At 44.4% G+C, this 26,884-nt stretch overlaps 1 protein-coding gene across 1 annotated transcript in view; it reads right to left on the bottom strand.

The window, feature by feature from the left end:
• TRPM1 (transient receptor potential cation channel subfamily M member 1) overlaps nucleotides 1-26,884 on the bottom strand; it is a 146,829-nt gene that overhangs the window by 81,888 nt on the left and 38,057 nt on the right. The window contains 4 exon segments of the mRNA XM_029574497.1: nucleotides 1,807-1,941; nucleotides 16,163-16,333; nucleotides 22,405-22,505; nucleotides 22,779-22,851. Coding sequence (XP_029430357.1) covers nucleotides 1,807-1,941; nucleotides 16,163-16,333; nucleotides 22,405-22,505; nucleotides 22,779-22,851 — 480 coding nt within the window.

The raw sequence follows: 26,884 nt of genomic DNA, 5'->3' as shown, positions 1-26,884 counted from the left end.
GTTTGGCCCCACCCCCTGACATGCCCCTGTCCAAAAACCCCAGGACCTATGCGCATCCCAGGGTTCTGCGCGCGCCGGCGGCCTATGGAAAATAGGCGCGCCAGTGCGCAAGGCCCTGCTCGCGTAAATCCGCCTGGATTTACGCTAGCAGGGCTTTTAAAATCCGCCCGTAATTCTACTAGCAGCAGCCTCGCTACCAGATGATATTAAATGGAAACGTGTATTCTTCTCTGGAGTATCCCCATTCTGTTTAGACTTGGGGATATTACTCCCAGAGGGTCCTCCCACTACATCAGCCATTTGTATACCTTCCAATACTGGTTGTAAAGGTGGTTGTGAGGACCTAGGGCTGAGGGTTACTTCCAAATTGGAATTTCCCTCAGTGTTCCCCCTATTGGTGGACTCTAACATATGAACTATGCACCGGCAGCTGCGCGCCGCAGGGCCCTGATTTTATACTGTCCCGGGGCTCCTGCTGATGATGTCACTCCGGGTCTGCCCACTCGATCCGGGCCTCCCCACTCCGAGCCCAGGAAAAGCTCTTTTCTTTCTCAAATTGCCTCGAACAGGCAAAAACTGGACTCGGGCAGCTTCCCACACTTGAGCCTCTCTCTCTCCTCACCTCCAACTTCTGTAATTGTGAAACCTCCAAATATTACTTTGGAGACTTTGTGGAATTATATAGCTAAATTGGATACTTCTATTTCGAATTTGACAGATGCAGTAATGAAAGCAAACAACACAATGAAAATTAATTCAGAAAAGATCGAGAGTCAGCAAAAGGAAATTCATAAAATTGAAGAGCGAATTACTAAGATTGAAAAAAATTCAGTGTAATTAAATTAAGGTAGAGGAGCAAAGTCAAATAAAATTTGAAAATTTGGACAATAACATGCGGATACTGAATTTAAGAGTAGTTAACTTCCCAATTATTAAGCAGTTAAATCCTGTTGATTTATTCAAATCATATATTTCACAGATATTAAAGGTCCCTGACCAGGCTATGCCTGTAATTGAAAAAGCTTTTTATATAGGGAAAATGAAGGAACAAGAACAAGATCTAATACAGGGTGAGGAAAAGATCAATAAAGAACAAGAGATTTCTGATGGAAATGTAATTAATATTTCAGATTTACTTAAAAAATCCCAAGAGGAAATTGAGGTTAAATTGCGTAGAACACTACTTGTGAAATTTGCTTTCATTACTGATAAAGAAAATGTATTAAGGTTTTTCTTCCATAATAGATTAACTCCTTTCTATGGGCAAAAAATTTGGGTATATCCTGACCTTGTTAGGAATACCCAAATACGTCGGAGGAAATTTTTGGGTATGAGAAAAAGTGTAATTGATAAGGGTGGTAACTTAAAATATCCTTGTAATTGTGTGGTGAAGTTTGATGGGAAGGTTTATTCGTTTCTAGAACCTCTACATCTGGAAAACCTCCTTGAGAATATGATAACACCGGCTACAAGTAAATAAGGGGTTTCTTTGATTTATACCTAATTGATAATGTAATTATATTGTTTCGCTCAAAAAAATAATCTCTATTTTTTCCTGTGATGAGATCTGGATATATATATATGTTTTCCATAAGTGCTTTATCTTATTTAACATGGCATACTGTATAAATATGTCCAGTATTTTGCAATTAGCAAGTTATTGTTTGTTATTGAAAAATTCTTAATAAATAAAAAAAAAATGCCAATGTGTATCTATTTTCTTCTTAACAAATGGATACATTATAATTTTATGCAAACCTCAAAATAAAGACAAGTAAACACTTAAACTGTCCATAGTGAACTCACAGTATTATAAAGTTCTTCTAACCGAGGAATGGTGAGAAACCTTTGCATGTTCACTCCATTCTCTATGAGAAGTTTTACAAAATCCACACGATCCAAAACCAGAGCATCCATCATTGCCTGCTCCAGGGAATTTACCTGGGAATTCAAGTCATGGGATTATTACTGCACAAACGTTCACCACATAAGATAGAAACAACTTTATTTATAATGGAGATATTTGCAAATGCAGTCCATTATGCTGACGGTTTATGAAAATGAATAGAGCATAGAGTTTTGAAACCTGGATACATAAATTCTAGTCCTGATTCCAGTCTGTCACTGTGGACTCTGTTAACACCACATGAGGACTTTGAAACATTGCAGCTAAAATGTTATTCAACAAGTTTTCCAAATAAAAATCGCTATATCCTATATTTAAATAAAAGTGTCTTAGAAGCCCTGCATACCTGGAAAAAGATATATTGTGATAAGGTGTTTGTATCCCACCACTAGGATTGCCATCTTTTCCACAGACCAAGACTAGACACTTGAGGACTGGGGAGATAGTTGACCTGACCCTCCCCTTCCCACCACTGATTTGCATAAATTTTCCCCATTCTCCCCTGCACCTGCCTTCTTCCTCTCCAAGCCTGAAGCAAGGGTACTAGACAACCTAGGTTAATTTTACAGCCCTGCACCCTTGCCTTCCCCCACTCCCCTCACAGCCCTTCCCACACACATTAAAAATTATTTTAAAATAACATATATTTTATATGAAAAAGACATGCAAAGTACAATCTTCTGAGGTAAAAATATCACTTGCAACATGTATATCTTATTTATTTGCACTATTATGGTGCCAACCAGAAAACCCTGAAAAAAAGATACATGGAAACCTATTGTAATGTGCATGGGATGTGGACTTGGCTCTCAGAGAGCCATGAATAAACTGAGTTACATTTACAATATTCTAAACCTCCCTTACCAAACAACACCAACTGCCAGTACTTCGATAGTAACACTCCTACCTATAAAAAGGCAGCATGTCACATTTATTTTATTTATATTCTGCTTTTTTTGGTGTATCAGTGTTTTACATTCAGGTCCTGTAGGTACCTGTAGAACCATGGTAAAGAGTCCATCAAGCTAGGGTGAGAGAACATTGTAGAAATCTCATCTTTGTGTGACTTTACTCACTCGAAATGATGTCAAATCTTCACTGAGGTCTACTGTGCTGTTTGTATGTCTTATTCTGCATGTAAAACTGGCCCCAAAACCCTACACCACTACAAAACATCCTATAGCAGTATAAATAGGTGACTAGTATGTGTGCCACTCCAGAGGCTCTCTCTCTCTTTCCCTCTCCCTCTCCCCACGCCTCTCCTCAACCTAAACATTGCCTGTAATGCAATTTGCAATCTTTAGCGTAAATTGTATTACAGCCGTTTTGCACAGCTTAACGCCAGGAATAAAGGTGTAGTTATTTCCAGCAATAGCATGTGTTACGCTATCGTACAATGCGATAATGCCCCTCATTTTCATTAATCCCGCCCCTTTGAAAAAGTTGCATTCGTGCCATGTGCTATCATAACTATTGCATGCATTATGGTGTTATCACAGGCATTAACACCATAATGCCTTTTGATGAATGACCCTGTTAGTTTGTACTTGAGACAATGAAGAGTGAAATGACTTGTCCAAGGTGGGATATGAATACTGGTTTTGCTGGTTTGGAACCCACTGCTCTAACCACTAGGCTATGCCTCCACTCCAAATATTATACCAGGCTTTAAAACACCAATACACATATTAGGAAAACAAAACAAGCCAGGCTGCTATAGATCCATACACAGAAACTACACATAACAGAATATCTCATCTCAGACACACATGTAGCCCACAATCAGATCTTCACCAAATATAGAGACCATAAAGCATTAATAGAAACATGCAGATAAAAACTGAACTGGAAACTACAATAAGCCTGACATTATGCAGTGCAACAAAAAAACAGAAACATCACCATTCCTCATTAAACATCAAACAATGATATCAAGAACTATAAAACATCAATCATAATAGTAAAAATATACCAATAAAAAGAAAATAGTTTAAAAGAGCTGGCTTGAACATCCAATAATTAAAATCACATATACAAAATTTAAAAAATTTCCCAGACTACATAAAATATTGCAAAATTGCAGACATATTTATTTATTTTATTTATTTATTTAACACTTTTATATACCAACATTAGTGTGCAACATCATACCGGTTTACATCTGAACTGACAGGAGGAAAGTACATAAAACAGGTACAGGGAGGGCAAAGGACCGAACGAGGCAGAGGAGAAGCCGGAAGCAAAGCAAAAGAAATATAATGCAAATAACAGGTAACATACTGCAAGTAACATGACATAGTTACAAAAACTATATACATGGATCAGATCAAAATGGGGGTTAGCAAAGGTATGAGGGAGGTCAGGGTCATATCAAACAACATACAATAATTAAAACAAATAAGGGTAAAAAAAACCTCCCCTGCTCTCCATACCTGGGAACTGTTGATTTCCAGTCACTGTGATATTGTCTAGACTGGAAGAGAGGGTGGCACACAAACCTTTTCCTCTCATAAAACAGACACACAGCTTCTCCTTCCCTGTTATAAACATGTGTTCCTCTCTCTCTCATACACACGTGTTCCTCCCTCTCTCTCATATGCACACATGTGCTCCCTTCCCCTCTTTCATACAAAGGCCCTCCATCCCATATAGACACACACACACAAGCCCTCCCACCCTCTCTCTCATACACACACAGGTCCTGCCTCCCTTTCTCTCATACACACACAGGTCCTCCCTCCTTCTCGGATACACACACACATACAGGTCCTCCTTCTCTCTCATACACACACACACAAGCCCTCCCTCTCTCATACACAGACACATACACACACGAGCCCTCCCTCCCTCTCATATACACACACACACAAACCCTTCCTTTGTCTATCACACTTAAGCCCACCCTTCTTACCTCCCTTTCATATACACACATATTCACACACGAGCCCTACCTCCCTCTCATACACACACATACAAGCACTCCCTCCCTCCCTCTCATATACACACATACACACACACACACACACACACACACACAGAGGTCCTCTCTCTCCTAAACACACACAAGCCCTCTCGTCCTCTCTCCCTCCCTCCCTCTAATAGATGTACACACAAACTCTACTTTTCAGGGCTCCGCAGGACAGTCAGCAAGGGGAAGGAGGCAAGCACCGAGCAGCAGCCAGCACTACAATGACACTTGCATCTTTATTTTGCTGAGGGGAATGCAGCAATGCATACAAGCAGCAGACAAAAGCCCTATAACATTACTTTTGTGCCACACCACTGGTGTTGCAGCCCACGTGGCCGTGGGAATCAGAGTGCTGGAGGAGAATCAAACTGCAGCCTGAGCCCCGAGGATAGGTAAGCAGGCAGCAGTTGTCTAGCAATCGAGGCTTGACCTGAGAGGGAGGAAAGAGAAAAAAGAGCAAACCAGGGGAAAATATAGGACACTCGTACTCCCAGGCAGAGGCAGAAGAAAAGCAGACCAATGCTCCTTGCAATCCAGGCTAAGAGGGTCATTTTTCAAATCGCTATGGGCTGTTATCGTGATGTTAAAATATAAATGAGGGAAAGGGGAGGAGTTTGGGCGGGGTTTAGTTTAAATGAGGGGCCGGTTGCACTGCGGGCAATAATGTTTTGCACATTATTGCTGGCAGCAGCACCAAAAATACCTACACCTATTTCAGCGGTGCTACGGGGGCGATAGTGTGCAGTATGCCTGCAACCACAGTGGGTGAAAATGCACCGCCGCAATGCAGCTGCCTGCTCACTATCACTCCTAACCCTTTTTCTTTCCACGGGTGATCATTTCACTATAATTATAGCGAAGTGATAAATCTAGGCCGAAGTGAGCATGTATCTCTCCCCTCCTGGGCTATATCAAAGGATAGCAGGCAAATGATTGGAGTGCCATCAAGTCGCCACCATGGAATGGCTGCTGGCATTGCCTGACCGGGTTTTACAGTGTCTGATTACCATTGTAACTGGACACTGTACAAATGATCGCAAAACCTGGCAGTCCGGTCGAAAACTGTGGAGTTGGCCACCCTACCCACCAGAGAGTTCTTCAGCCAGTGAGGAAACCGATAGAAGCAACCAAAACTATATACAGGATAGCCTAGGATAGCCTAGGAACAAAGTGTGCTGAATAAAGTTGAGAAGAGAAAAGAAAAGCCTAGAAGCAGACAAAGGAATAGGGATGTGCAGCCAAAAAAATTTCGTTGCAGTCGTGATACGTATTTGTCAGGGGTCATTTCCGTTGCATTCGGACGTATGGAGAATCCGATACGTCGATATGTCAATACGTTTTCTGGTTCCCATTAAAGTAAATGGGGGAAGGATTTCCAGCCTATTTTTGGCTGCAGAATTGGGGTTTTATTATCGATTTTCATGAAACTTCTGGGGAGCAATCATCACAACAACAAAAGAGCTCCAAGGTACTTAGACTGTGGCAAAGTGGCACCAAAGTGGCATGAATAGCCTAAGGCACTGGAAAGGTGCAAAGGGGTACCAGAAGTGGCAAGAGTGCTTTAACAGAGGCACAAAGCAGCAGTGAGAATGTCAAAACCACACCACAGCTTCAAAAGAGAGCACCGATAGCAGATGCATGAACCATCGAAGGCAGCACGACAGGCAAAGCGGCAAGACAAGTGGCATTGACATCCAACAGCACAATGAAGGGGGAACATAGCAAGCAGATAGACTAGCACCAACACACTGAGGAACCAAGAGAGTGGCAAGAATACCACAAGGAGTTAAGTGAGTCATCTGGTGTATGGCAGCAAAGCAGAGTGGCAGAAAGCTGATAGGGGCAAGACAGGCTGGCAGAGCGGAGGTAGTCTGGTCCCTGTGGTTTTGATAGGGGAAAGACAGGCTGGCCCAGGAGACAGTTCCCTTTCCTTTGTGCAGGAAAGGACTCCCTAGAACAGGTTCACCCCTAGAGTGGGGTGTTTCCGTTGGTGTCTAGTGAATACCGTTGGCGTCTAGTGAATTCCGTTGGCGTCTAGTGAATACCGACTGTACTTATGCACTTCAGCTGATGACAAAGGAACTTGAAGAGCTCTCAGAGATAAGAATACTGCTACTCAAGTCCAAATCTGCAGTATCAACCTATGTTGACTTTGTACTGTACAGTGCCTCTGTAAACAATGGGAACACAGAGGATGAACTAGAGTACAACTACCACCAGTTTTCTATAGCACTAGAAACATTAATGTAGCAACAAAGAAACAGCTTGGGAAAATGGCCCGTATTATGAAGGTCATAAAAACTATATCCTAGCTCCAAGCTGGACAGACAGGCACAGCGTTAGAGGTCGAGCCCTGGTAGGGACATAAGGCCTGGATGAACAGGCACAGCAATCGAAGTCAAACACTTGTAGGAACACAAGGCCCGGACAGACAGGCAAAGCAGTCGAGGACAGAGGTCAATCCCACCTAGGGACACAAGGCCTGGATGAACAGGCAAAGCAGTCGAGGACAGAGTTCAATCCCATCTAGGGACACAAGGCCTGGATGAACAGGCACAGCAATCGAAGTCAAACACTTGTAGGAACACAAGGCCCGGACTGACAGGCAAAGCAGTCGAGGACAGAGGTCAATCCCACCTAGGGACACAAGGCCTGGATGAACAGGCACAGCAGTCGAGGACAGAGGTCAATCCCACCTAGGGACACAAGGCCTGAATGAACAGGCACAGCAATCGAGGTCAAACACTTGAAGGAACACAAGGCCCGGACTGACAGGCACAGCAGTCGAGGACAGAGGTCAATCCCACCTAGGGACACAAGGCCTGGATGAACAGGCACAGCAGTCGAGGACAGAGGTCAATCCCACCTAGGGACACAAGGCCTGGATGAACAGGCACAGCAGTCGAGGTCAAACACTTGTAGGAACACAAGGCCTGGATGAACTGGCACAGCAATCGAGGTCAAACACTTGTACGAACACAAGGCCTGGACTGACAGGCACAGCAATCGAGGTCAAACACTTGTAGGAACACAAGGCCTGGATGAACAGGCACAGCAATCGAGGTCAAAGACTTGTAGGAACACAAGGCCTGGATGAACAGGCACAGCAGTCAAGGTCAAACACTTGTAGGAACACAAGGCCTGGATGAACAGGCACAGCAATCGAGGTCAAACACTTGTAGGAACATAAGGCCTGGATGAACAGGCACAGCAATCGCGGTCAAACACTTGTAGGAACACAAGGCTTTATGGAGCAATTGGTTTAGGAACCGACGAGAGAGGGAGCAATTTTAGATCTAATTCTCAGTGGAGCACAGGACTTGGTGAGAGAGGTAATGGTGGTGGGGCCGCTTGGCAATAGTGATCATAATATGATCAAATTTGATTTAATGACTGGAAAAGGAACAGTGTGCAAATCCAAGGCTCTCGTGCTAAACTTTCAAAAGGGAAACTTTGATAAAATGAGAAAAATTGTTAGAAAAAAACTGAAAGGAGCAGCTACAAAAGTAAAAAATGTCCAAGAGGCGTGGTCATTGTTAAAAAATACCATTCTAGAAGCACAGTCCAGATGTATTCCACACATTAAGAAAGGTGGAAAGAAGGCAAAACGATTACCGGCATGGTTAAAAGGGGAGGTGAATGAAGCTATTTTAGCCAAAAGATCTTCATTCAAAAATTGGAAGAAGGATCCAACAGAAGAAAATAGGATAAAGCATAAACATTGGCAAGTTAAATGTAAGACATTGATAAGACAGGCTAAGAGAGAATTTGAAAAGAAGTTGGCTGTAGAGGCAAAAACTCACAGTAAAAACCTTTTTAAATATATCCGAAGCAGAAAGCCTGTGAGGGAGTCAGTTGGACCGTTAGATGATCGAGGGGTTAAAGGGGCACTTAGAGAAGATAAGCCCATCGCGGAAAGATTAAATGATTTCTTTGCTTCGGTGTTTACTGAAGAGGATGTTGGGGAGGTACCCGTAATGGAGAAGGTTTTCATGGGTAATGATTCAGATGGACTGAATCAAATCACGGTGAACCTAGAAGATGTGGTAGGCCTGATTGACAAACTGAAGAGTAGTAAATCACCTGGACCGGATGGTATATACCCCAGAGTTCTGAAGGAACTAAAAAATGAAATTTCAGACCTATTAGTAAAAATTTGTAACTTATCATTAAAATCATCCATTGTACCTGAAGACTGGAGGATAGCAAATGTAACCCCAATATTTAAAAAGGGCTCCAGGGGCGATCCGGGAAACTACAGATCGGTTAGCCTGACTTCAGTGCCAGGAAAAATAGTGGAAAGTGTTCTAAACATCAAAATCACAGAACATATAGAAAGACATGGTTTAATGGAACAAAGTCAGCATGGCTTTACCCAGGGCAAGTCTTGCCTCACAAATCTGCTTCACTTTTTTGAAGGAGTTAATAAACATGTGGTTAAAGGTGAACCGGTAGATATAGTATACTTGGATTTTCAGAAGGCGTTTGACAAAGTTCCTCATGAGAGGCTTCTAGAAAAAGTAAAAAGTGATGGGATAGGTGGCGATGTCCTTTCGTGGATTGCAAACTGGCTAAAAGACAGGAAACAGAGAGTAGGATTAAATGGGCAATTTTCTCAGTGGAAGGGAGTGGACAGTGGAGTGCCTCAGGGATCTGTATTGGGACCCTTACTGTTCAATATATTTATAAATGATCTGGAAAGAAATACGACAAGTGAGATAATCAAATTTGCAGATGACACAAAATTGTTCAGAGTAGTTAAATCACAAGCAGATTGTGATAAATTGCAGGAAGACCTTGTGAGACTGGAAAATTGGGCATCCAAATGGCAGATGAAATTTAATGTGGATAAGTGCAAGGTGATGCATATAGGGAAAAATAACCCATGCTATAATTACACAATGTTGGGTTCCATATTAGGTGCTACAACCCAAGAAAGAGATCTAGGTGTCATAGTGGATAACACATTGAAATTTTCGGTGCAGTGTGCTGCGGCAGTCAAAAAAGCAAACAGAATGTTGGGAATTATTAGAAAAGGAATGGTGAATAAAACGGAAAATGTCATAATGCCTCTGTATCGCTCCATGGTGAGACCGCACCTTGAATACTGTGTACAATTCTGGTCACCGCATCTCAAAAAAGATATAATTGCGATGGAGAAGGTACAGAGAAGGGCTACCAAAATGATAAGGAGAATGGAACAACTCCCCTATGAGGAAAGACTAAAGAGGTTAGGACTTGTCAGCCTGGAGAAGAGACGACTGAGGGGGGATATGATAGAGGTGTTTAAAATCATGAGAGGTCTAGAACGGGTAGATGTGAATCGGTTATTTACTCTTTCGGATAGTAGAAAGACTAGGGGGCACCCCATGAAGTTAGCATGGGGCACATTTAAAACTAATCGGAGAAAGTTCTTTTTTACTCAACGCACAATTAAACTCTGGAATTTGTTGCCAGAGAATGTGGTTAGTGCAGTTAGTATAGCTGTGTTTAAAAAAGGATTGGATAAGTTCTTGGAGGAGAAGTCCATTACCTGCTATTAAGTTCACTTAGAGAATAGCCACTGCCATTAGCAATGGTAACATGGAATAGACTTAGTTTTTGGGTACTTGCCAGGTTCTTATGGCCTGGATTGGCCACTGTTGGAAACAGGATGCTGGGCTTGATGGACCCTTGGTCTGACCCAGTATGGCATTTTCTTATGTTCTTATGAACAGGCACAGCAATCGAAGTCAAACACTTGTAGGAACACAGGGCCTGGATGAACAGGCACAGCAATCTAGGTCAAACACTTGTAGGAACACAATGCCTGGACAGTTGATGGTCAGGCACAGCGATTCATGTCAGGTACATGTGCTGCAGTGCTTATATTATCTGGAGCATAGGAGGCAATTGGAGCTGCTGCAAGGCTTTGAATTGCTTTTATTCATCTTGCCATTCACAGGGAAAATTTGGAAACCCAAGCAAAGGCAGGTTTACTTTCAAAAACACTAGCATTTTCATCAACTCTGGTGCAAGCCTTGAGCGGTGAGGGCTCATGATATCCCCTGTCATTGAAAAGACACATTCACTGGGCACACTGGTTGGTGGACATGACAGATATCGCTGAGCTACTTTGGCTAGGTGTGGCCAGACAGTGGACTTGTGTGCCCAATATGCCAATATCTGTCTGCATTTTCTCTATCGGCTCTGAGAGATACCGTGTCACTGACAGCTGTGCTGCTGTCTCCTCCTGTGCTTGGGCGGCTCAGATTCACTCAATCCAGCTGCTTTCTCTCTCGCCCGTTGCACAACTGATGAATCTTTATGGCCAACATGCCTTGGGCGTTCTGACGTGGAGGAGGAGGTACTATCTGTCGCTGACACAGTGCTGCTCCTGCTTGGGCTAGCAGCACAACTCTCTGACGTGCCTGCTGTTTCCACCTCTGCTTCAAGCCTAATCTGTCTCCGCCTATGGCGCTCCTGTTCACGGACCTTTGCTAACAGCAACTCCTTCACAAATGACAGACAATTGGTCTGTAGGGCGAGTTTACCTTTCACATGGGGATCACAGACAGAGGCGAGCATGTATGTGCGGTCTTCTGTTAAAGGCCTTAATCTGTCTTTCACCTGCTGCTGCAAAACGTCCAGACACTGCAGCACCTCAGCAGTCATTCCCTCTTCCCGTTTAAAGGCCTCCAAATGTTCATCCAGGAAATTAACTATAGGGATGATGCCAGCCAAGGTGGCACTTCTGGAACTCAGCTCCTCCGTGACATCCTTGAAGGGCTGCCGGATTTTTACCAGCTGACTCATGACTAACCAATCATGATGCCCTAGGGGATTCTGCACACCTGTTTTTTGTAACTGCTTTCTTCCGCACTACAGTTCATGTTTGTTTTTTCTTTTTATGCACCACTATTTTATTGTAAACCAGCATGATGTGAATTTTATCATGAATGCCGGTATATAAAAACCTTAAATAAATAAATAAATAAATAAATAATGTCCATTGTACCAGAAAGTTCATGAAGGGGTGTCTGCAGATCCAGTAACCTCTCCAGCATCATAAAGGTGGAATTCCACTGGGTGGCAATGTCTTGAATGAGACGCTTGTGAGGCATATCCAAATCAGTCTGCTTTTGTCGGAGAACCTGCCCCGCCTTGACACTTCTGTAGAAGTGTGCTGCTATGTTCCTGCACTTCTGATTTAACCTATGCAGGTATTCATTCTCCTTGTCATTGGACTCCAAGCCCAAAGCTGACTTCACTACCAGGTGCAGAGTGTGTGCAAAACATCGGATGTTCTTAAACCGCCCATTGGTTATTGCCTTAACTATGTTAGCACCATTGTCTATGACAAAGAACCCTGCCTGCCTTTTCCTGTCTCGCTGGTGTAGTTGCCAGCCTTCCAGCATCTTTCTGATGCATGCTAGAATATTGGCTGCGGTATGGGCCTGGTCCGTCAGGTGGGTGTGCAGTAAAGCCCACCTCCACCCTGATACTTCTTCTGTAATAGAGCTGCTGGCTGCCCCTGCCTCAGCCATGTCCCACCAGTGTGCTGTCAGAGAGAGGTAAGAGTGTGCAGCATTTATGGCGGTCCAGAAATCGCAGGTGAAATGCATTCTTCCGTCTGCCTTAGCTAGCAGTGCTTGCATGCGACTGCGACACTGCTTGTACAGGCTGGGGATGACCTTTCTACTAAATGTGGTTCTGCACGGGATTTTGTAATTTGGAAGTACGACCTTCAAAAAATGCTTGAAACCCACATTCTGCACTAGCTGCAAGGGCTGGTCATCAAGGGCAATCATTTCCCCAATGCTCCTGGTTACAACTTTTGAGGCTGCCTGCCTCCTACCCCGGGATAGTGTTACCGCACTCCACCCCATTTCCTCCATGGTGGATTGTCGCTTCTGCCACATGTCAGGGGGTTGCTGGCCTGCCGCCTGACTGCTAGAAGGGTATGAGGGTGTGGGCTGACTCTGCTGCTTTCCTACCACTGCACACTGGTTGGAAGGGGTCCCCCGACTGGAACTGCCACCATCCTCAGATGGCAGTAATCTTGTTGGGTATTGCCTCTTCATATGATGGTTCATGCCAAAATTAGATAGATGTCCCATTTGCTTGCCTCTGCTAATATCCCTGGCACAGTAATTACACCGAGCATAACGCGGGTCTTCCGTCACTTTAAAGTGTTTCCAGATTGGAGATGTCTTTCATGATCCTCCCCTCTCTAACACCTTGGGAGTAGATGCTGGCAGTGGAGTTGAGGTAGTGGGTGCACCCTGAGAAGTAATGTCAGAGGGGGCATCAGTCACCCTCTGTGCCTGTACTGACTGCTCTTCCTCCTCCTCGATATCACTGTCATCTCTCCCCTGCTGCACATTTGTGGAGGCTAAGACAGGACTAACTGATTCTACGGAAGATTCGTGAGCTATTACGTCTTCCGTTTCTGATGAGAATCCCACACAAGAAGATTCTTCATCTGAATCAGAAGCAAACAGTGACTGCGCTACCTTGTGAACGCTAAGTGTTAGTCGAGACTTCTATCCCCCTGCTGCTTTTGGGTGTCTACATTTTGTCGGGGATGACTCTGCCTCCCCTTCCCTCTCCTCCCAAACTACAGGACCAGAAACAAGTGGTGGCGATGGCGATGTATCATGGTCGGATTTCATTTTTTTTGGCATGGAACTGCCATCCCCTACAAAGAGTTTAGATTGCGACAGTTGCCTTTTTAGCTGTACTGGTGGTGTTGCCCTAGTGTCTGTTGAGGTGCCTCCTCTGCCAGTCCCACTTACTCGATTACATCTCTCTTTTCCTGACATTATGGATTTAATGTCACTGAGTAATAACACTGCCCACTGTCACGGTGCCTGGCTGTGCACTAATGTGTGTGGCGTGTACACAGAAGCTGCTTGCTTGTAAGCACAAAAGAGGCAGACTCCCTGGGCACTTGACTGCACAGACCCACTCAATAATAAGGTTCAGTCTGTTTAAAATGCCCACTGCCCACTGTCACGGTTCCTGGCTGTGCACTAATGTGTGTGGCGTGTACACAGAAGCTGCTTGCTTGTAAGCACAAAAGAGGCACACTGCCTGGGCACTTGACTGCACAGACCCAGCCTGTTAAACTTCCCAGTGAAGCCCAGTGCACTGAGAGACTAAGTAATTGGAATTAAAAAAAAGCAGGAATTTTTGTCACTCCAGAAAAATGGATGAAATTGAAAATAATATATCTCTCCAAGCCAGCCCAACACCCTAAATGGTGGTCAGTGCTAGCTGACCTAGCACAGCTTCTCTTCTCAGTCAGAGATGACCAAAATATTAAATAAGCAGCTTGAAAGAAACAGGACTAGTAGTAGCTGTAGCTGACCCTGGCACTGCAGCAAAACAAAGAATATTTTTTTTCCTTTACTAGTAGCTAGCCTATCTCTCTTAGTTCTGCCTCCTCCCTCTTCCACCCAGCAGCCCACCTCCCCACAGCATCGCTGGAAATAACTGCGTAGCTCCTCGTGCTGATGTTTATATACTGCTGGCTCATCAGTAAAATACACAGAGAGCACTGAATGACAGCGCTATTGGCTGCATTCAGTGCAGCTCAGAAAATGTCAGCGCGGATACACTGCGTTCCGGTATCCATGCCGACCTGTCTGACCCTTTCCTGTGAGTCACTGTGACTCACAGGAAAGGGTCAGACAAGTCGGCATGGTTACCGCAGGGGCGCTGCCATTTTGTGCAAATCATAGGTAGCAAGCAGCTAATGGGAGCGAAGAAAAGCGCGTGCCGCTGGCCGCGCCAAATTAAACAGAAAATATGTTAAATACGTGGGGAGTCGCGATGCGTTTCGCCTCCCCACGTATTTAACAGATAGGACAAAAAAGTTGCGGATCACAAATACGTGGAAAACGGATGCACACCCCTACAAAGGAATCCCTGGGTAAGTTCTGGTAAAAGGACTGACCAGGCTCCAACCTTTCTAAGGGGGAATCCTTACAGGGAGGCAACAGGAAGAAAGCAGAGACTGGCCTTGGAGGCACAGGAGAACTGGAGACTGTGATAGGCAAGTGGAGGCTAATTGGAAGGAACTCCCAGAAAGTTAGGACCTAACTGTGATAGAGGAACTAATCCTGTCGGAAAGAAAGGAACCCAAGCTGAAGTGAATACTGCCAGGGTACAGGGCGAATGAAGTAAAAGTCTGCGCACTCTGAAATAGTGTTTGTACTTTAGCCTGCATCTAGAGGAGGCAGCTTTTACATATATAAGCACAGGTTTACTCACATAAAAAAAATATTTGAAAATTGCCCATTATGGGCAGATTTTTATTCTTATGCACACGGGGTACCCGCTACCCGGCGCGCACAAATGTACACCCGATTTTATAAAATGCGTGTGCTGCCACATGCATGTTATGAAATCCAGGGTCAGCGCGTGCAAGGGGGTGCACACTTGTGTACCTTGTGTGCGCCGAGCCCTAGGGGAGGCCCAATGGTTTTCCCCATTCCCTCTGAGGCCACTCCATCAGAGTAGCATTGGAGGGAACTTTTTTTTGGCTCCCCCCACCTTCCCCTCCCTTCCCCTCCCTTCCCCTATCTAACCCTCCCCCCAACCCTACCTAAATCCCCCCCTACCTTTTGTTGTCAAAGTTATGCCTGCCTGAGGCAGGCATAAATTGCGCACGGCTGCCGGCATGCGAACGTCCGGCATGACCGCTGTGCCGGAGGACTCGGGACTGCCCCCGGACCGCCCATTTTTTAAAGCTCTGGGACATACGCGCGTCCCAGGGCTTGCGCGTGCCGCCGAGCTTATGCAAAATAGGCTCGGCACGAGCAGGGGTAGGTTTTTGGGGGGTACGCACGTAGCCCTTTGAAAATCTACCCCTATATGTTGAGACGTATTTTAAATCTATTGTTCTCCCTTTAGGGGACTAAAACCAATAGAAGCAACTATTCTATGTGACATTGTCTAAAATATGGAATACAGTGTATTCACCCAGTGATTTATCTTGATGCATTATGAATTTAACATTATAAAAGTAAAGATTTAAATATTCATTTATCCAGATCTAAAGTAGAGTGAAAACTGTGGAATCTCAATTAAACTGAACAATAACATAACACACATCAGAGAGACACCAGCACATGAAAGAGAAATTTGGAAGAGAACAAAATGAAATAACTTTTATAGTCAAATAAGATAGAACTGTTTTCCCAAAGGAAGAGTTTTGGTAATGTGGGTGCCATGTCACAATTTTTGTATTAATTGAGATGAGACCTGAAATGAATAGAAAGTAGTTAAATAATGGATTATACCCAGTTCAGTAGTTCAATCTTCCTTGGATCAGTTTCTTCTTCTGGATCATCTTTTCTTTTCCCTTTCTTCTTGCCTTTCACTTTTCCTCTAACAGCTTTATTCTGTAGTATGGGGGATTTCTTTTCTTTGTTTTTTGTTGAGCCACCAGTAGCTGTAAGGCTTCCGAAAGGCTAAAACAAGCAACAGAAACATTAAGGGGCTGATGTAATAAAATGTGCCCAGCCTAGCAAGCTTAATGAGTGGTTGGACACATGTTTTGGACGCATGTCCAGGACCTCTGATACAATAAGGGGATCAGCGCGTCCAAAACACACGTCCAAATTTGCGCATAGCTAATAGCTCTCATCACATACGTGATGAGAGCTATTAGCTCCATCTCATCACATTTTAAAAGCATTTAAATAAATAAAATAAATAAATGTAAATTTCATGTAGATGAGGCTATTAGCTATTACCCCGCGATGCAATAAATTTCTGCTCGCCCAATGCGCCGTTGTTAATGTGGCAAATTTAATGACAGCTCTGGAGTTGGCGTTAAGCCTTGCCATGCATCAAGGGCTCATAAAGAAACAAAACTTCCTGGTTTCTCTGGTGCCTCCTACTTAGTATCGCAATGATACCAAGGTGGAGGAATCACAGAAAGCTGTAGCATGACAAAATGAAAAGGGGAAAAAAATTCTGGGGGCATAATATACATGCACCATGTACACGCTCCAGGCCATGTATATTGTGCGTGTATATTGTGCCAGTTGCAGGACAAAACGGATGCTCGTATTCAGCGTCCATTTTCTTAACCCGCAGACAGCCATGTTTCCTGGGTTCCTGATGCCAAGGATGCACTAAGGACACACAATTTTCCCTAGCACATCCTTTTTAGCATGGCAGCTCATTTACCTATTGCATCGGACATCCAATAGCGATGAATGTGCACGCATTAAAAAACAGATGCCCAATTTGGACTCACATTTTTTTACACGCACTGCTACATCGGTCCTTAAGTAGGAGTTCATTCACTAAAGGCTCTTATTTTTACGTAGTTTCTACAGGTAACCTTGTAAAATTAATGCACATACAGGCCGAAACAGTAAAGTCCGCGGGAGAGCGGGCGAATGCCCGCTCTTCTGGTGCGCGCACAGGCCACTCTCCTGTGCGCGCAATTCTCTATTCAAATGAGGCCCGGCAGTAAAAACAGGCAAAAGGAGGCGCTAGGGACACTAGTGTGTCCCTAGCGCCTCCTTTTGGACTGGAGCGGCGGATGTCAGCGGGTTTGACAGCTGATGCTCAATTTTGCCGGTGTCTGTTCTCAAGCCCGTTGACAGCCATGGGCTCAGAAACCGGATGCCGGCAAAATTGAGCATCCGATTTTCGACCCGATAGCTGCGGGCTGACTTCAAATTTTGTTTTTTGTTTTTTTTACTTTTGGAAACTTTCAGGACCTCCGACTTAATATCGCCATGAAATGGCGATATTAAGTCGGGTGCACAGAAAAGCAGTTTTTACTGCTTTTCTGTGCACTTTCCCGGTGCCCGAAGAAATTAGCGCCTACCTTTGGGTAGGTGCTAATTTCTGAAAGCAAAATGTGCGGCTTGGCTGCACATTTTGTTTTCTGAATCACGCGGGAATACCTAATAGGGCCATCAAGATGCATTTGCATGTTGCGGGTGCTATTAGATTCGGGGGGTTGGACGCGCATTTTTGGCCCCTTACTGAATAAGGGATAGCGCTAGCGCAGGGGTGGGCAAGTCCGGTCCTCGAGGGCCGCAGACCAGTCGGGTTTTCAGGATACCCCTAATGAATATGCATGAAATAGATTTGCATACAACTGAGGCAGTGTGTATGCAGGTGTCTCTCATGCATATTCATTAAGGATATCCTGAAAACCCGACTGGTTTGCTGCCCTCGAGGACAGGAATTGCCCACCCCTGCACTAGCGCGTCAAAAATGCGCGTCCAATGGCGGGTTAACAGTGCGCTCCGTCGGAGCGTACTGTACTGTATCGGCCCAATAGTAAATGTTTGCCTGCCCCGGCACTCATTAAGGCCACAGTAAAGCAAAAGAGCACTGTAAAAAGATCCTAAGGCTCTCTACTTTAGCACCCCCTCCCAATATATACCCGCCCCCTTTTCCCCTGCCAGCACTTTGATCCATTAAGCAAATCAACCCTACCCCATGCACACACATGTGATCTATTTGGTAAAGCCCCCCTTCTTCCTTGCGCCTCCTGATCCATTAGGCAATCTCCTTCAGTGAATTAGGCTACTTTCCCGCTCCCCAATTTATTAGACAAAGTTACCCACTCTCTAGCAGACCCTCCAGATCCATTAAGCAAAGCTCCTTTTTGGATCATGATAATATTCTGGATTTAAACAGTTAAATGATGAAATTAATGAAATGGCTTTGCACAAGTGAAAGAATGTGATTTGTCATTATGAGCAAGAAAAACAGTCCTTGGATGACAGGCAGAAGCAGGTTGCGTAGAAACTTGTGTAAGAAACTTGCTCATGCTTCAAGGCCTGGCTACTGAGTGGGGAAAGAAGGAGTGTACCAAGATAAAGGCATTGTGACATCATTAGTTTTAGTAGGCATGTATATAAGACAATGATGTATCCTGTAATAACTGAGCAGGCTAGGTAATATGTCACCATTAAGACTATTACGCTGCTCCCAAGAAACCTAGGGGCGGATTTTCAGAGCCCTGCTCGCGTAAATCCGCCCAAAACCGGGCGGATTTACGCGAGCAGGGCCCTGCGCGCCAGTGAGCCTATTTTACATAGGCTCACCGACGCGCGCAGAACCCCGGGACTCGCGTAAGTTCCGGGGTTTTCGGAGTGGGCGTGTCGGGAGGCGTGTCGGGGGGCGGGGCCGGAGCGCGCGGCGTTGCAGGGGCGTGTCGGCAGCGTTTTGGGGGCGGGTAAGGGGGCGTGGCTACGGCCCGGGGGCGTGGCCGCACCCTCCGTACCCGCCCCCAGGTCGCGGCCCGGCGCGCAGGAGGCCCGCTGGCGCGCGGGGATTTACGCCTCCCTCTGGGAGGCGTAAATCCCCCGACAAAGGTAGGATGGGGGTTTAGACAGGGCCGGGCGGGTGGGTTAGGTAGGGGAAGGGAGGGGAAGGTGAGGGGAGGGCAAAGGAAAGTTCCCTTCTAGGCCGCTCCGATTTCGGAGCGGCCTAGGAGGGAACGGGGGTAGGCTGCGCGGCTCGGCGCGCGCAGGCTATACGAAATCGATAGCCTTGCGCGCGCCGATCCAGGATTTTAGCCGATACGCGCGACTACACGCGTATCTACTAAAATCCAGCGTACTTTTGTTTGCGCCTGGAGCGCAAACAAAAGTAGGCTGTTCGCGCTCGTCTGAAAATCTACCCCCTATTGTATTTACTCTCACTTTCTTGCTTACTACTAATAAAGATTATTTATTTTAAAGATAAAAAGTAGTTGTTAATTATTGAAGAAGAGTCTTCTCTGAACTCTCTGTGAGCGTGGAGTACACAGATAATGATTTTTCGTTGAACTCTCTGCGTACTTAAAGCATTCAGATAAAGATTTGAACTCCCTGTAAAAACAGGTAATGATACTCTTGAACTCCTGGAGCATGGCAGCCCTCCAGTATGAACAATTATAAGATCCTTGTAAAAGCCCTCCCCACACCCCTTGATTTCCCCTTCTGATACCCAGTAAGAACCTTTCTCCCCCTGCCCACCAGAAACCACTACCAGAAGAATACAGACCTAACTTCTGTTGCCTCCAATATGTGATTCTGTACCCTATGCCCCAAACTAGCCCATTATCGCCACCTTTCTATGTGGCAAACATTTTTGGGCATGCACAAAAATGCATCTGGGACCAGTGCCGCTTAACATATTCATAAATGATCTGGAAAAGGGAGTAAGGCAATCAAATTTGCAGATGATACTAAATTATTCAAAGTTATTAAAACATAAAATAGACTGTGAGGAACTGCAGAAGGACCTTGCCAAGACCAAAGGATTAGGCATCTAACTGATAACTGAAATGTAAAATGGACAAATGCAAAGTGATGTACATGAGGGGGAAAAAAATTCCAAACTATAGATACACAATGCTAGGTTCCAAGTTAGGAGTCACCACCCAGGAAAAGGGTCTTTGAGTCAATACATACATATTCTTAGCTCAGCGTATGGCAGTGGCAGTCAAAAGAACAAATAGAATATTAGGAATTATTCAGAAAGGAATGGAAAATAAAAGGGAGAATATCATAAGGTCTTTGCATTGATCCATACTGCGAATGCACCTTGAGTATTGTGTGTAATTCTGGTCACCCTATCTCATAAGATTTGCCATACTGGGCCAGATCAAAGATCCATCAAGCCCAGTATCTGGTTTCTAACAGTGGCCAATCCAGGTCACATGTGCTTGGCAAGATCAGAAAAGGTTGATAAATTCCGTGCTGCTTATTCCAGGGATAAGCAAGTGGATATCCCCAAGTACACCTTAATAGTGGTGGACTTGGAGGTTTATGGACTTTTATTCCAGAAACTTGTCCAAACCTTTTTTAAACCCAGCTACACTAACAGCTTTTACCATATCCTCCAGCAACAAATCCCAGAGTTTAATTATGTGTTGAGTAAAAAAGGTTTTCTCCTATTTGTCTTAAATGTATTACCTAGTAACTTCATTGAATCTGTACTAGAATTTGTACTTTTTGAAGAATAAACAACCAATTTGCATTTACCCTTCACTCATTACTTTATAGACCTCTATAGAGGTTGTTTGTGGGCATCTTTTTGTTCCCCGCCTCATCTTTGAAACAGGTGCATGAATGTATGTATACATGCGTATGCTGGCTTGCACCAAAGGACGTGACCATATTATAACAAACGCACATAAATGCACGTATAGTATAAAATAGGCTGAATGCATGAACATGTATGCACAATTTCATATGGATGTGTGCATGTGCATGCAAATACCGTCTCTACTGCGTAAGTGGGGGGATTTTAGTAGACATGTGCGCTGACACAATTACCAGTTACCCCAGTTCATTCCCAGTTCACCCAGGTAAGGGATAGGACTTCCTAACCCCCCTAGTTAAATAGCCTGTAAGCACCAACCCTTAAAATCCCATTGAGTAGGCTAGAATTGTTTATTTTCTTACGCGCCATCCATAGCAGTAGTAAAGCTACGCGGCAGGGGACCCCAGTGCGAGCTTGTGCACGAAAATACCTATGCACTCATTTCATGTTAAAGTCCCATGCCCCACCCAGACTATGCCCACGCCTCGCCCTTTTTTTCAATTTCTTATTTGTGCGCGTACCGGGAGATACGTACCTACTTGGGAGCCTTTTGAAATCCGCACAGCGCACCAGCTGGACATATGTATCTCCCGATTTTGGAGCATGCCGGGTTTTAAAAATTCACCCTTTAGTGGGTGCTCTGGTTCCTGTATTTGTATTTGTGTACCACCTAAGTTCTGGCAGTCGCCAGGACCTACAGGCTCCACCCAATGGGGAGGTAGTCAGTCAGGTAGAAGACTCTGATGTTGACCAGCCCTGTTCCTGACTTAAGCCTGCTCCTGCCTTGTGTGTCACCCTTTACTGGCACTGAGTGACCTAACACACCACCAGCTCCTAAACATCTTAGGGTGAAAGAGGGGTCCATCAAGCTGAATTGCCCCAGGCCCTGCATCCCCCAGGTTCAGTCCTTCTGATCATTTATACCTCCCCATTTTGACTGCTTTCACTGTATACATTTTCAACAGTTACCACCCTAGTAGGCCTCTCAAATACTGAACACATCTTTTACCTTTAAACTGGAATGTAACAAGAAGGAACAGCTTTCCAAGCTAAACAAGTGGAAGATCCCAATTAATTTATCCTGGTTATTCATATCCCTCCTCTTATAAATATACTATATTGCAAATAGATATGGAATAAAGCTTTATATTTTTTTGAATCTTTGGTCATAATTCACACTTGTATGGCTATACTGTAACTCCTATATCAATGGAAGACATAAGTACCAAATATCACATGAATTTTGACACAAAACCTAGTCCTGAGTCAGCTCTTCCATTATCACACTTACATGTATAAAACAAAAATGTCCAGCCATAACTTATCTGTGCTCTTTAGGAACAAGAATGAACAGAGACAGCATAAATAATTTTTTAAAAAATAAGATGAAATCGTAATTTAATGGGGCTTTATTATGTTAGCATTGTAGCTTTCATAAAAAGTTTCACTCTTTGAAAATAATGTGGAACTGTACCGGCCAGTGGTGCCCAAAGACAAAAATTTGACTACGAGCTATATCGACACGATTCCAGGCTAATGCCAAACTCAGTTGATCTGGTGCAGAAGCATTTGTACCTTAAAGAAACACAAAAACAACAGACTTTTCCAGTCAAAATAGCCAAAGGACATAGGATTTAATGAATTATTTAAGGATCTGAATATTAAAAAACTGATCTGTCATGTGAGTAGAATACACTACAAGTCTAAGATGGACGGTGTTAAAAAATTACCATTACATTGTTATTTATAACTTGATTTTTGGGATTAGCAGAAAGTTTTGATAAGAATACAAAAAGAGAACCATTAAGGAGTTTTATTTATAATAACTGGGTAGGCATAAAGTCTTACCTTTGAGCAAGGCAGTTAAAATAGCCATTTCTATGTCTTGTTGCCCTTCAGAACCCATACGAAATACAGTGATCTACAGCAGAAGAAACATGACATTGTAGGTATATCATTCTAGTGGTGGTGTAAATAAAGTCAAGTAAATTATATCAAAGTGGTAATAGTTGTCCAAAAGGATCTGCAGATCCAAAGAATCTAACAGGAGATGCAACGTGAATCCTTACCCATGTTACTGCAGTAAAATACAGATCATGGACCATCTGTTGGTCTGCTGGATCCTGGAAGAGCCATGCCCTATGATAGACTTTGCTAGGGTTACAAAGTAAGGGGGTCATTTTCGTAGCGTATCGCACGTGAAAAGTCCCTTTTCGCGTGCGATAGCTAGATCGGGGTGGAGTTGGCCCCGGAAAAGGAGGAGTCAGGGTGTCGTCGGGGCGGACGCAGTGGAAACTTCGCTGGCGGCGAAAAGGTAAGAATCCTTTTCGCTGCCAGTAGTGCGTCCAATAGCACCACCTTTTACGATGGCACTATTGGGTGCGAAAGCCGGCAGCGATAGCACCGTGGAGTTGCGATTGCTGCCAGCTTTCGCAGGTCGCCCCCTGCTCCGCTCCCCCGCTCTCCATTACCACTGGATTCTCTAAGGTCTGCGATCTTAGAAAATCCAGGCCTAAGCCATTCTGTTTGCCCAGTACTGGAGAATTGTTATTGTGGAGCATAACATGAAAAGACAGGTATTTGGGGGCAACATTCAAATTGTCTGCATTGGGCCAGGGTCCACTGGCATCAATTCTCAAAGAGAAAGTATGCGGGTACTTTCACTTTGAAACTTGCTATAAATATAAAGTCCCTGTAAACATTTACACCTGCTTTTGTTGTGGGTAATGTTTCCATGAAAAATAACACACATCGAGTTGAACATGCAGTCTACGTGCATTATTTTTCTCCACCAATCTAAACATTCCTTCTAGATGGGCTAAAAGTATAAATGTTACAGAATATCACATGTACTTTTAGTCATATTGAGAGGGCATAAATTGCTATATTCACATGGAAATGGCATTGATAATTGTCCTGCCCTGTAACAGAAATTCAAGAGATTTGAATACAGAGAACTAAGTATTATAATGATGACTATGTAATGCATCTACTATATGTCTAACATTTAAACCATGTATTCCAAAAAAGAAAAAACCACTAAAAAACTCTCTCTCGCTCAACACCACTCAAAATTATATCAAAGCATGTGTGTTACCGCATCAGCAAGCCTGACGACGTGCTTACCCCTGGTTTGTAAAGGGAAGCTGTCCGGTATTCTAATCATCTGCGGTGCAAGTCTATTTCAATGTGTATTGGTTTTTTTTTCAATTCGAATTTTTCATTTTTATATATTTTTCATATATTTTTTCAACTCTCTGTGGTCCCAATCTTTCTAACAGGAAGGTATCAGCTCCATTCAGTGTTCATTTCTCAAAATCCTATATAAACAAAATACCTTAAACAGTTTGTATATACACAATATCGTCACTTATCTGATGTTGGTGGAGCGCACAACAACCTTCTCACAGGACGACTCTTGTCTCGACTAACTTGAAGCCCACGGGAACACAGACCATCTTGACACTAGCTGTCATCTTAAAAAGAGCAGAGCAACCAATCAGCAGAGACGTCAACAATATGACGTCAGCTACCAAAATGTCTCACAAAAAAACATTTAATTCCTGTTCTGCATTCAATCCCTTAGGATGTAATGTATCTAAGTAATGTACCCATTTTTGTTCGGCTTGCATAAGCTTTCTGTTGATGTCTCCTCCCCACCAGTGCGGCAAAAATTGTTGAATGGCACAAACTTTTAAATCCTTAAATGAATGTTCATTCTCCAAACAATGTACAACGATCGGAGCGTTTAGACATTTGGTAGCTAGGCTGGTCCGATGTTCGATCATTCTAACCCTCAGCTGGCGTGTAGTTTTCCCTACATAGATCAAATTGCAGGGGCAAATAATCACATATTTTACTCCTGTAGATTTACACATAGGGGTAGATTTTCAAAAACCGCGAATAGGCGTACTTTTGTTGGCGCTCCAGGCGCCAACAAAAGTACGCTGGATTTCAGTAGATACGCGCGTAGCCGCTGAAATCCGGGATTGGCGCGCGCAAGGCTATCGATTTCGTATAGCCGGCGTGCGCCGAGCCGCGCAGCCTACCCCCGTTCCCTCCGAGGCCGCTCCGAAATCGGAGCGGCCTCGGAGGGAACTTTCTTTTGCCCTCCCCTCCCCTTCCCCTCCCTTCCCCTACCTAACCCACCCGCCCGGCCCTGTCTAAACCCCCCCCCTTACCTTTGTTGGGGGATTTACGCCTCCCGGAGGGAGAAGTAAATCCCCGCGCGCCAGCGAGCCGCTAGCGCGCCGGGACGCGATCTGGGGGCGGGTCCGGAGGGCGCGGCCACGCCCCCGGGCTGCCCCGGGCCGTAGCCACGCCCCCGGGCCCGCCCCCGGAACGCTCCCGACACGCCCCGAAAACGCCGCGTGGTTCGGGCCCGCCCCCGACACGCCCCCCGACACGCCCCCTCTGAAAACCCCGGGACTTACGTGAGTCCCGGGGCTCTGCGCGCGCCGGTAGGCCTATGTAAAATAGGCTTACCGGCGCGCAGGGCCCTGCTCACCTAAATCCGCCCGGATTTGGGCGGATTTAGGCGAGCAGGGCTCTTAAAATCCGCCCCATAGTATGCTGTTTTGAAGTCACGTGTGAAATATCATACATCACGTCACATACAGAACATGAACCACAAGCCTTATGTGAATCTGGCTCCTGACTTATTTGTGGAGGCGTGGAATCTGAATGGACTAATTGGTCCTTAAAGTTTGATCCCTTGGTGTAAGTGAATCTTGGAGCAGTTTCAAATTCAGAATGATTCTGGAGGATGTGCCAATTTCGAGAAATCACTTCTTTCATCATTGATTCCATCGGAGAGAAGGGAATCACACAGGTCAAAATATCTGTATTCTGTTTGTAAACTTGTCTCTCAAAAAAGCTCTTCTCACACAGGATCTGGGATATCCTCTTTCCAAAAACCGGCCACTTAGGTCTGCTGCATGTTTATGGTATTCTTTCTTTGATGAACACAATCACCGTATTCTAAAAAATTGGCTGTTTGGTAAATTCTCTTTAAGCGGAGGCTGGCTATTTTTGCCACGTACAGTTGAGAAGAATACAGATATTTTGACCTGTGTGATTCCCTTCTCTCCGATGGCATCAATGATGAAAGAAGTGATTTCTCGAAATTGGCACATCCTCCAGAATCATTCTGAATTTGAAACTGGTCCAAGATTCATTTACACCAAGGGATCAGATTCCACGCCTCCACAAATAAGTCAGGATCCAGATTCACATAAGGCTTGTGGATCATGTTCTGTATGTGACGTGATGTGTGACATTTCACACGTGACTTTGGTGAATCCCTTCGGTGAATCCCTTGGTGACGATTGTTTCAAAACGGCATACTATGTGTAAATCTACAGGAGTAATATATGTGATTATTTGCCCCTGCAATTTGATCTATGTAGGGAAAACTACACGCCAGCTGAGGGTTAGAATGATCTAACATCGGACCAGCCTAGCTACCAAATGTCTAAACGCTCCGATCGTTGTACATTGTTTGGAGAATGAACATTCATTTAAGGATTTAAAAGTTTGTGCCATTCAACAATTTTTGCCGCACTGGTGGGGAGGAGACATCAACAGAAAGCTTATGCAAGCCGAACAAAAATGGGTACATTACTTAGATACATTACATCCTAAGGGATTGAATGCAGAACAGGAATTAAATGTTTTTTTGTGAGACATTTTGGTAGCTGACATCATATTGTTGACATCTCTGCTGATTGGTTGCTCTGCTCTTTTTAAGATGACAGCTAGTGTCAAGATGGTCTCTGTTCCCGTGGGCTTCAAGTTAGTCGAGACGAGAGTCGTCCTGTGAGAAGGTTGTTGTGCGCTCCCCCAACATCAGATAAGTGACAATATTGTGTATACACAAACTGATTAAGGTATTTTGTTTATATAGGATTTTGAGAAATGAACACTGAATGGAGCTGATACCTTCCTGTTAGAAA

The sequence above is a fragment of the Rhinatrema bivittatum genome, chromosome 13, assembly GCF_901001135.1.
Source record: "Rhinatrema bivittatum chromosome 13, aRhiBiv1.1, whole genome shotgun sequence".
NCBI lineage: Eukaryota > Metazoa > Chordata > Amphibia > Gymnophiona > Rhinatrematidae > Rhinatrema > Rhinatrema bivittatum.
The sequence above is the reverse complement of the archived record's forward strand: the minus strand, read 5'-3'. Positions and strand labels throughout refer to the sequence as shown.